The sequence below is a fragment of the Urocampus carinirostris genome, chromosome 18 (assembly GCF_059441175.1).
Source record: "Urocampus carinirostris isolate Australia breed hairy pipefish chromosome 18, RoL_Ucar_1.0, whole genome shotgun sequence".
In the NCBI taxonomy this organism is placed as follows: Eukaryota; Metazoa; Chordata; class Actinopteri; order Syngnathiformes; family Syngnathidae; genus Urocampus; species Urocampus carinirostris.
The window spans coordinates 25,946,003-25,957,824 of NC_142366.1; the positions used below are offsets into that span (position 1 = coordinate 25,946,003).

Sequence of the window (11,822 nt, forward strand, 5' to 3'; positions counted from 1 at the left end):
ATAAAATCATAAGAAAAAAGTCAACAATGAGTTGCAACCAAATTGTAAACATGTTACTGTTTCTGAACAAAAACCTGTTAATCCATTGCCACTATGGCAACTGAGCCAGCCAATAATTCGATCATTCCAAATTTCAATATTATCGAAACTAATTTGGCGCCAACCGCCGCGGGTTCTGATTGGCTCCTGACCAGTACTTGTACCCAGTCCTGTCCGTCCCCTTTTGTCAGTCAGTCTGCAAACCTCAGTAAACACTAGGCAAGCCTTTTTTGACCCTGACTCCCACCTGTCCCGTTTTTGCTTCCGTCAGTCCCCGGGTTTGACCCGTTTTTGATCCTGACCACGTCTGCTCTCCCGTCCCGGCTTATGACCTCTTTTTGTCCCCGACTACGTCTACTCTCCCGTTCTGGCTTACGACTCGTTTCCAATCCCGACCACGTTTTTGGATCGGTACTCAGGTGGTTTCTTTTATTACGTGACTATTTAGGGGACTCGGCTTTAATGCTAGTATATACACAATAATCTGTAACTACAGTAATCCCTCGCTACTTCCGTTAACTCTGGTTAACTGCTTTGCGGATTTTAAAATGCCTTGAATTGTCTTTATTGTCATTAATATTGACGTACTGTGTTCTGCAGAAGACAGCAGACAACAAATGCTCTCACGAGGGCAGGATGCATGTAGGTTTCCGTGTGTGGGGCCAGTGGGCGGGCATGACCGCCTGTGTGCGCGACTGTGATTGGCTGTTGTATGCCGTTCGTCAAAAAGCAGGGCGGGCACACTTGTAAATAGGTCCACCCAAAACAGACAGGAACATTGAAAATGGATTCATCAATGAATCGGACTTTGAGGAAAGTCAAAAAAACGTGAAGAAATGGTGATCGCCACCAAGTGCTCCGTGGATTATTATCAACTGAAGCGGTGTCAGGAAAGAAAGCAATAGCAAAGTCGCAGGTCCTGCCTATTGTTAAGCTAGGCTACATTTGAACTCTCACAAGCTACCCCTGCCGAGCCAGTATCCATTACCCAGAAAACAGATGATCTTGAGCTACAAATTAGGAAACTATGGGACTGTAGTATTTTAATCGCGATAAGAACCTGGGTCAACCCAAGGTTACCCGGTGCTAGCTTGCAGCTAGTTAGCCGCTCTCTAAATTGCTTTCTGGCACTGAAAGAAAAACTCTGCCAATCATTCAAATGTTTTTGTATTTGTAGATCTATAGTTGTTATTTTGTCACAGTGATATACTCTCAGTCGGTGAGGAGGTCCTCTCGAGTTCCTGGCATACTGACCGTTTTATTGAAGGAGATGCGTTGGGCCTTCTCTCGCACGGTATTCCTGGAGATGAGCTCCGACCGCTCCATCTCCAGACCGCTGGTGAACATATCCCGGTTCTCCATGTAGGGGGCGATGTTACGCAGTCTGCCGTCTTCTGAAGATCCTGCTGCAAAGTCTTGACTAGGTGGGGGAGAATTGCACAGGCGTATGAGAGGCCGTTGGACAAGTAGGATTACACTTGCTCACGCATAAAACTTCATACTCTCACACGCGCATGACTATGCTGTCATACAGACGCAGTCATACGCATGAAAAAACATCACTATACTCTTCTATATCCATATAAAAGCACTACTATACTCTCACACACACACACTTCCATAATCTCAGGCACACAGGACTTTACTCCCACACACACTATTATACTCCCACACACACTACTATATTCTCATACGAACATTACTATACTCTCACACACACACACTTCCATAATCTCAGGCACACAGTACTATACTCCCACACATACTACTATACTCCCACACACACTATTTTACTCTCATACACGCACTACTATACTCCTACTATACTCTCACACATACACCACTATAGACTCACATAAACTATCATACTCTCACACATACATTATTATACTCTTACACACACTACTATACTCTCACACATACATTACTATACTTTCACACACACACCACTATAGACGCACATAAACTACTAAACTCTCACACATAAACTATTATACTCTCACACATACATTATTATACTCTTACACACACTACTATACTCTCTCACACACACACTACTATAGTCACACATACACTACTTTACTCCCGCACACACAACTTTACTCTCCCAGACACACTACTATATACTCCTACTATACTCTCACACACACTACTATACTCTCACACATACACTACTATACTCCCACAGAAACTACTATGCTCCCACACACACTACTACACTCCCACGCACACTATTTTACTCTCATAAACACACTACTATACTCCTACTATTCTCTCACACATACACCACTATAGACGCACATAAACTACTATACTCTCACACATACATTACTATACTTTCACACACACTACTATACTCTCACACATACACTACTATACTCCCACAGACACGAGTTTACTCTCACAAACAATACTTTACTCCCAGGCACACACTACTATACTCCTACTATACTCTCACACATACACCTCTATAGACGCACATAAAATACTATACTCTCACACATACACTATCATACTCTCACACATACAGTACTATACTCCCACACACACTATTCGACTCTCATACACACACTACTATACTCACACACACACACACTACTTTACTCCCAGGAACACTACTATACTCCTACTATACTCTCACACATACACCACTATAGACACACACATAAAATAATATACTCTCACACGTACACTATCATACTCTCATACACACAAACTACTATACTCCCACACACATATTACTATACTCCCACCCAAACCACGAGAGAGTATTTTAGCATGTGCATGAGAGTATAGTAGTGTTTGTTCAGGTGTGTCTGTATAATAGTAGTGTAATGAGTGTGACAGCATGATTTTATATGTGAGAGCAAGTAGACAGCCTTGTGTACAATCTCTCAGGTATCAAAATATTACCTGTTCCTGGAGATGGGGACCACGTAGCCAATGATTTGGTTCTCCCGGTCCACAGCCAAGTAGGAGGGGTTGCTTCTCTTGGGGAGGGGCTTGGAGTGTAAGGGCCAATCAAGGCTGAGGCATAAAGAAGTAAGTGATAAAGAAATATATTCAATATAATAAGAAATATATTTCCACACCTGGTAGGTTACGATGGAAAAAGGCTGGACCCGAGTGGGGGAAGCAAAAACTGGGAATATGAATGGTATTTTATAGCAAAGGGAGGTACAAAGTAGCAAACAAACAAATGATCACAAAACAATGAAATGCACCCCCCAAAAAACAAACTGCCAAAAACCACATGAGAAACAAGGACCAAAATCTGGAAATGGAAATACTGAAGAACAAAGTAACAAACGAAGTGGGCACGAAACTACTAAAAAAAACCTCCAAACCAGAAACAGGAAAGTCATTATTTCTGACACCTTTAATCACAAAGAGTCTCAAAGGGCTGCACAGAGCACAGACTATTGCAAACTACAGACTATTATGACACCATCCCCTGATCTAAAACCGACATGAGGGCAGGGGAAAACTCAAAACCTCAGCGTGAAACTCCCACACACACTAATGTACTCTCATACACACACTACTATACTGCTTCTATACTCTCACACATACACAACTATATATGCACATAAACTACTAAACTCTCACACATACACTATTATACTCTCACACATACACTACTATACTCCCACACACACTATTTTACTCTCATACACACACTACTATACTCACACGCACACTACTTTACTCCCACACACACTACTATACGCCTACTATACTCTCACACATACACCACTATAGACACACATAAACTACTATACTCCCATACATACTACTATACTCCCACACACACTATTTTACTCTCATACACACACTACTATACTCACACACACACTACTTTACTCCTACTATACTCTCACACATACACCACTATAGACACACATAAACTACTAAACTCTCACACATAAACTATTATACTCTCACACGTACACTAATATACTCCCACACACACTATTATACTCCCACACACACTATTTCACTCTCATACACATGCTACTATACTCACACACATAAGAATTTACTCCCAGGCACACACTACCATACTCTTACTATACTCTCACACATACACCACTATAAACTTCAACTACTATACACTCACACATACACTACTTTACTCCCACACACACTACTATACTTTCAAGCATATACTACTATACTCCCACACACTACTATACTCCCAGACACATACTATTATACGTTGTCGAGAACAAAAATGGGTCGTGAGCCAGGACGGGAGAGCAGACGTGGTCAGGATCAAAACAGGTCGTAGCCGGAGACAGACGGGAGCAAAAACGGGACAGGTGGGAGTCAGGGTCGAAAAAGGCTTGCCTAGTATTCACTGAGGTTCGCAGACGGACTGACAAGAGGGGACTGACAGGACCGGGTTCAAATAGTGACAGGGAGCCGATCAGAACCTGACAATCGGTCCAGTTTTTTCAGAAGGAGAGCAGGTTTTGTGTTTTGGCACGATCAATTGTGCCTTTATGAAGGAAAACAAAGGTTTAAAAATGCTCTTATTTTGGAGGTTGAATTCGGGGGGGGACCAGAGCAGCCCCCAGAAACGGGCTGGTTACGCCCATGCTAGTGTTTTAGAACTAAGATGCATTCGATATGCCCCCCTTTAAGACGGACCTGGCCCAGAAGACTCGGTGCGGCGGCCAAGAAGACAGATCAGGTGGCACGGACAAGACTTAAAGCCTCTCGTGATGTTCACAAGTTCCGAGCGAGTGTATTTAAAGATGCGGTATGGGGTTTTCTCCACGGGCCAGAAAATTCCTTCAAGGACCGAGACTCAATGTTTAGTTTACTTTTCAGTACTTTTACTTACTTTTCGGTAGTATTGAGTACTTTTTGTACTTTTCAGAACATTTAGTACTGTTTCATACTATTCAGTATTTTTCATTTGATACTTGTCTTTACTGCGCTGATTGGTTCCTTGACTCCTTTTAAACCCCCGTCTCCCAAGAGGAAGCCGTCAGACCGCCTGCGAACCTATGCTCTCAGCTAGGCAAGCTTTGTACTATCTGACATTCTCCTGTTCTGTTTTCCTGCCTGATACCTGTTGCCGACCTGTTTCTGGATTCTGGACCCGTTTCTGCTTCTGCTCCTCCGTCCCGGCCATCGACCTGTTTTCTGCCGGATACCTGTTGCCGACCCCTTTTTTGGACTCGTTACTGCCTTTGCTCCTCCATCCCGACCTGTTCTCTCGCTGTATATGACTACCCTCGTTCGACACGGAAGTGCCACTTCCGCGTTCCTGCTATCTGCTACCCGTGACCGACGATCATCGGATCGTGGAAGCAAGCACTGCTCTCTTTCTAAATGAAAACTGAGTAAAACGAAAGCTATTGGGTCTTGTCTCCGTTCCTGACTTGTGACAATTTAGGGACTTCTTTGTAGTTTTTATATAATGTTTGGAACCTTTTCATACTTTTTAATACTTTTTCTGTCATGATTACTGATGTGACTCAGTTGTGCCTGCTCATTTGGCGCCAAATTCCGCTGGTTCTGATTGGCTCCCTGTCAGTATTTGAACCCAGTCCTGTCTGTCCCCTTTTGTCAGTCTGTCTGCGAACCTCAGTGAACACTAGGCAAGCCTTTTTCGACCCTGACTCCCACCTGTCCCGTTTTTGCTCCCATTTGTCTCCGGCTACGACCTGTTTTGATCCTGACCACATCTGTTCTCCCGTCCCGGCTTACAACCTCTTTTTTGTCCCCGACTACATCTAATCTCCCGTTCTGGCCTAAGACTCGCTTCCGACCACGTTTTGCTCTCCCAGTCCCGGCGACCGACCCGTTTTTCCGTCCCTGACACCGCCATCGCTCGCTACGGAAGATCCACTTCCGCGTTCGGAGCAACATCCAAGTACAAGAGCAACTTCTCCTTTCTCTCTCTTTCAATAAAACTTATGGTAAACGTCACGCAAGTGGGTCCTGTTTCCATTCTGGTCCTGACATTTTCATACTGAACAGTACCTTTCGATACTGTTCAGAATTTTCGGGACTTCTTCGAAGTATCTTATAATGTTTAGAACCATTTTATAATTTTAAGTACTTATACGGAACAGTACTTTTCAGTTGTAGAGGACGCTGGGTGAGAGAGAGAGGGCTGCGCTATCTTCATAGAACAGCTGCACTTTGAGGAAATTGGTGAGGAACAAAGTATTGATCCCAGGATAATAGTACCAATCTGATCCAAGTACTTGCATGGTATCGATATTATCGCTATTCCGAGCAATCTGCCCATCCTTAATCGGCAACTTAACTGCAGCAATTTTGCGCGATTTAGCACTGGAGGTCCTGGGGATTTTCTTACCCCTCGAGAATGACCAGCGGACAGCCAAAAGAGGCTGTGTGTCATGGTTGCCATGGTGCCCAATTGGCCCCGCCCGTGTGGCACCAGCTGCGGCTCATTGAGAGATTGGCTTTCCGTCTATTTAAGCTCAGTGCTCTCATTTTTCCTTTGTCAGTCCGTCAACGAACCTCTGCCCTGCAAGACGTGGGGTGTTTCCTGTTGGTATTTCCTGTTCAGTCTTGTTCCCTTTTTTTTGGTCCTGTTTAATTTCAGGTTCCAGTTTTGTTTCCGTCTGTTTTTGTCCCGTTTGTTATTTTTTCCTGTTTTTGTTCCCATCTAATTTCGCCTGTTTGTTTTCGAAATCCTGATATGTTATCTATTTTGTCTGTCCCATCCTGTCCGGTATCGACCCCATCTATTTGGTATCAACTCGGGCAATTGGGATCGATCTCGTCAGCCTCTGGCTTCCTGTCTTTATACCCCAGACCGGCTGCCTAACGTGCATGACTCCCCATTTCCCGTAAAATAAAAGGCTTGTGTGAGAACGTCACGCGTTTGGGTCCTGATCCTGTGCTATTTAAAACTTACAACTCAACTCCCCATTGTTCTTTAAATGTAGAAAGATGGGGTCATTCAAATGGAATGTTGGGTGGTGGGGGTGCTGCTGATGGATGCATTGAGAGCTTATGTCCTATTACAACAAAAATACTACAAAAATTCAACAGTAATAGTAAAAAATATTCAAGAAACACTTCAAAGATACTGGCATAGAGATACTTCAAAATACCTCTACATAAAATACCACTACAGCAATATTATAATTAAAAAATATTGTTAAAGAAATATCAGGACAGAAATATTACAAAACTACTACTACAAATAAATATCCCATGAAAATACTACAAAAATTCAACTACAGTAATAGTAAAAAACGTTCAAGAAAAACTTCAAATATACTAGTAGAGAGATACTTCAAAATACCTCTACAAAAAATACCACTACAGCAATATTAAAACACAAAATATTGCTACAGAAATATGAGGACAGAAATATTACAAAGTACAACTACTACTACAAATAAATATCCTATAAAAATACTACAAAAATGTCATGATTACTGATGTGAAGCATGTGTGCCCGCTCCCTGTCACTATTTAAACTCCCGTCTTTCTGTCACCTGTTGTCAGTCCGTCTGCAAACCTCAGCTCACGCTAGGCAAACTCTTTTGGCTCCCATCTGTTTCCCGCCTTGGACGCATTTTCTGATCTCGTTTTTTGCTCTCCTGTCCCGGCTACTGACCTGTTTTTCCGCTCCCTACACCGCCATCGCTCACCATGGAAATACCAGTATTTAAACTCGGTCCCGTCAGTCCCCTTTTGTCGGTCCGTCTGCGAATCTCTGTTTTTACACGGCAAGCCCTTTTTCACCTTCCCTGTTTTTGCTCCTGTTTTTCTCCTGTTACGATCTGTTTTGATCCAGACCACGTCTGCTCTCCTGTCCCGAATGACGACCTGTTTTAATCTCGACCATGTCTACTAGTAGCTCAGGAGGTAGAGCGCTCGTCTTGGGATCAAGGGATCCCAGTTCGAATCCCGGCTCGTCCGTGTTACATGTGTAAGTGCCCTTGGGTAAGACACTGAACCCTTAATACCCCTAATAAGCAGGTTAGCATCTTACATGGCTGCACGGCCGCTATTGGGAAATGTGAAGCACACTGTAAAGCGCTTTGGGAAGTCTTGACTTGAAAAGCGCTATAGAAATGCAGATCATTTCATTTCATTTCTCTCTTTCTCCCTCTCTCTCTCTCTTTCCTTTCCATCCCTTTTCTCCCACTCTGTCTGTCTCTCTTTTTCTCTTCCTTTGTTGCTCTTTGTCTCTTTCTCTCTCTGTGTCTTTTAACATCTTTTGCTCTAAGTTCCTTTGTTCCTTTTCTCTCTTTTCTCATTCTCTCTTCCTACCCTTTGCGCTTTCTTTTCTCTTTTCTCTCCTTCTGTCTTTTTATTTCTCTTTGAGTTTCTTTCTTCCTCTTCTTTTCTTTCCCCCTCTCTCACGACTTTTTATCTTTTGTTTCTCCCTCTCTCTCCCCCTCTCTCTCTCTCTCTCTCTTTCTCTCTCTTTCCCTTTTTCCTCTTTCTCTCTCTCTCTCTGTCCTTTCCACCCCTTTTCTCCCACTCTGTCTCTGTCTCTTTCACTCTCTGTGTCTCTTTTTCTCTCCCTTTGTTGCTCTTTGTCTTTTTTCTCTGTGTCTTTTAACTTATTTTTCTCTAACTTTCTTTTTTCCTTTTCTCTTTCTCTCTTCCTACCCTTCGCGCTTTCTTTTCTCTACTTCTGTCTTTCTATTTCTCTTTGAGTTTCTTTCTTCCTCTTCTTTTCTTTTCCCCCTCTCTCACGACTTTTTATCTTTTGTTTCTCCCTCTCTCTCCCTTTCTTTCTTTCTTTCTTTCTTTCTCTCTCTCTCTCTCTCTGTCTCTCTCTCTGTCCTTTCCACCCCTTTTCTCCCACTCTGTCTCTGTCTCTTTCACTCTCTGTGTCTCTTTTTCGCTCCCTTTGTTGCTCTTTGTCTTTTAACTTCTTTTGCCTTTAACTTTCTTTTTTCCTTTTCCCTCTTTTCTCTCTCTCTCTTCCTACCCTTCCCGCTTTCTTTTCTCTACTTCTGTCTTTCTATTTCTCTTTGAATTTCTTTCTTCCTCTCCCTTTCTTTTCCCCTCCTTTGTCTCTTTGTCTCTTTCTCTCCCTGTGTCTTTTAACCTCTTTTGCTCTAACTTCCTTTTCTCATTCTCTCTTCCTACCCTTTGCACTTTCTTTTCTCTTTTCTCTCCTTCTGTCTTTCTATTTCTCTTTGGATTTCTTTCTTCCTCTCCCTTTCTTTTCCCCCTCTCTCGCGACTTTTTATCTTTTCGTTTCTTACACTCTCTTCCTCTCTTTCTCTTATTTCTTTATCTCTCTTTTTCTTTCTCTTGAATCTACTAGTCCGGCCCCCGACAGAATGTTTGTTCTATCGTGTGGCCCCCGAGTTAAAATGAGTTTGACACCCCTGTTCTAGTGTTAGTGGAATTCAAACTCGGCATGCAAGAATCAACAAACAGCAATCCGCATGCTCAATGGGATAGAGTGGAGATGACACCCGAGTAAGGATGGAGGTCCTTCAGCATGAAGATGAAAGGAACGGTGGTCAACGGGAGGTTCCCGCGTCTTACCCCCTGGTTCCGAGGCCACTGCCGGTCCGAGGAGTGTACCAGCCGCCCGGCTGGCAGCGGTAGCCGTTTTGGGTGATGCGCCCGTGCTTGCGGACCGACGGTACCCGGGCGGACATGCTTGCGATCGCCTGCGAATTTGGTTAGCGTACAAGAGCTTCTCATAACATGTTCCTCCGAGCAGAACATGGAGCGTTAATCGAGCGGTCCACTCAGGCAACTTCTCACATGCCGGTGTTTCAACAATAGACCCACCTTTAGGTGTCTTCGGGATATTCGGCAATGGCCTCCTCTGAAGATCACTGTTAATGGGGAAGTCCTCAATGAAGATCACTGAAGATCAGGAGAGCAAAGCAGTGGCTGCGGGTCAACCGGACTGAGGTGCAGCCCCCCCCCCTCAACATAAACACCCCCATCGGTCCGTCCCAGCGCCAGCCGAAGCCTTTTAAGGGCAGGGTGGGGATAAATATAGCCTAGCTAAGATGCGGACACATAGGAGGAGCGTGCCAGTGAGCCATGAGCAGATGAAGACTGATAACTAGGTAAACAAAACATCATCAACCAGGGTTTGGTCAATTATTTTGGGGTGAGATTCAATTTTTCAGTATTATAATTATTATTGAGTTGGTCACCTACTCTGTCGCGAACCAAAACAGGAAACAGGAAGTAGAACCCAATCGCGTAACGTTACTCACAGTTTATTGGGGAGTAGAGGAATGAGCGCACACTCCATCCGGGGATCGTAGGTGGCGGGAGTGGATTGATCGGAACGGGGAAGTGGTCAAACAAAACAAAACAGGAGCAAAACACAGGCAAAAACGGAGATTCACAGGGCTTGGCAAACGAGAGCAAAAAAACGCAGGCTAAAACGGGGATTCACAGGCTTGGCATATCACAACGGGGTTTAGCAGGAGTTTTGCAGACGGACCAACAAAAGGGGACTCACAAGACAGTGTTTAAGTAGTCAGGCAGCAATCTGTCAACGCGTTTCAGCTGGTGTCCATGGGCGGGGTCAATTGGGCGCCCTGGCAACCGTGACGGAACCTGGCGCCACACGGCACGGACCAATTGGGAATGAATTAAATTAAAAATTTAAAATGAATGATTAAAATGATGACTCACAACACGTGGTAAGCTTTCTCTCCTGGCTTTGATCTCTTTGATCTCCGGCAAAACTAACATCAAATGCGACAGAAACAAAATGAAAATAAATCCAAACAGCTTGCCAACATCATTTTTGCCGTTCCGTGTATTCCGTTACTCCCCAAGCCTGCACAAAATGGAGTCATTTTATTCATATTTAGTTTCTTTTGTCTTTTATGAGCATATTTGGTATTGGAGTCATCCAAAAGTCATTGAATAATAATAATAATAATAATTTCCTTGTATTGTCATTCTGTGTAACAATGTACACAGAACGAAATGTCGTTTGCACCTGACCCGTTGTAGCGAGCCGATGCAGCCGCAGCCAACAGAGGGCGCCGCCGACCACTTTTTAAGTCTTAGGAATGACTCGGCCGGGGCGCGAACCGCCGACCTCCCAGTCTCAAAGCGGGCGCCTTACCATCTAAAGTAATCCAGTCAAAGTATCCCTACCCAACCCTGCCTACGGGGATGAATAAAGTATCTATCTATCAACATGACAGCGACAAAATATCATCCGAAGTGGATTGTTTCAAAACGGACTCGCTCTCTACATGAATCGAGGTGGTGTAACCCTGGGCACAAAGATTTCCATCTGCTGCATGGACGTCCAACTTTTGGCCTAGCGTGTGACGTCATCCACTCCGCTGTGGCTAAACTACAACACAGCACCCCGAGGCCATCCTGTTAATCAACACTGCCTGCTTTCTTTATGATTTTATTTTTCAACACAAGGATACTGCCGGAAATGTGAATTTCCCTACGGGCAGGGTTGGGTAGGGTTACTTTAACTGGATTACCTTCAATGACTTTTGGATGACTCTAATAGCAAATATGTTAATAAAAGACAAAAGAAACTCAATATGAAGAAAATGATGACTCACAACACGCGGTAAGCTTTCTCTCCTGGCTTTGATCTCTTTGATCTCCGGCAAAACTAGAACGAAACAGAAACAAGATGAAAAGAAATCCAAACAGCTTGCCAACATCATTTTTGCCGTTCCATGTATTCCGTTACTCCCCAAGCCTGCACAAAATGGAGTCATTTTATTCATATTTAGTTTCTTATGTCTTTTATTCGCATATTTGGTATTGGAGTCATCCAAAAGTAATTGAAAGTAATCCAGTTA

At 43.7% G+C, this 11,822-nt stretch overlaps 1 protein-coding gene across 1 annotated transcript in view; it reads right to left on the reverse strand.

Moving 5' to 3' along the window:
• myom1b (myomesin 1b) overlaps positions 1–10,750 on the reverse strand; it is a 72,447-nt gene extending 61,697 nt beyond the window's left edge. The window contains 6 exon segments of the mRNA XM_088322870.1: positions 1,294–1,459; positions 2,953–3,066; positions 9,553–9,680; positions 9,805–9,882; positions 10,496–10,593; positions 10,672–10,750. Of these exon segments, the coding sequence (XP_088178996.1) occupies positions 1,294–1,459; positions 2,953–3,066; positions 9,553–9,668 (396 nt within the window). The 5' untranslated portion in view covers positions 9,669–9,680; positions 9,805–9,882; positions 10,496–10,593; positions 10,672–10,750.
• Between the last annotated feature and the right edge of the window lie 1,072 nt (positions 10,751–11,822).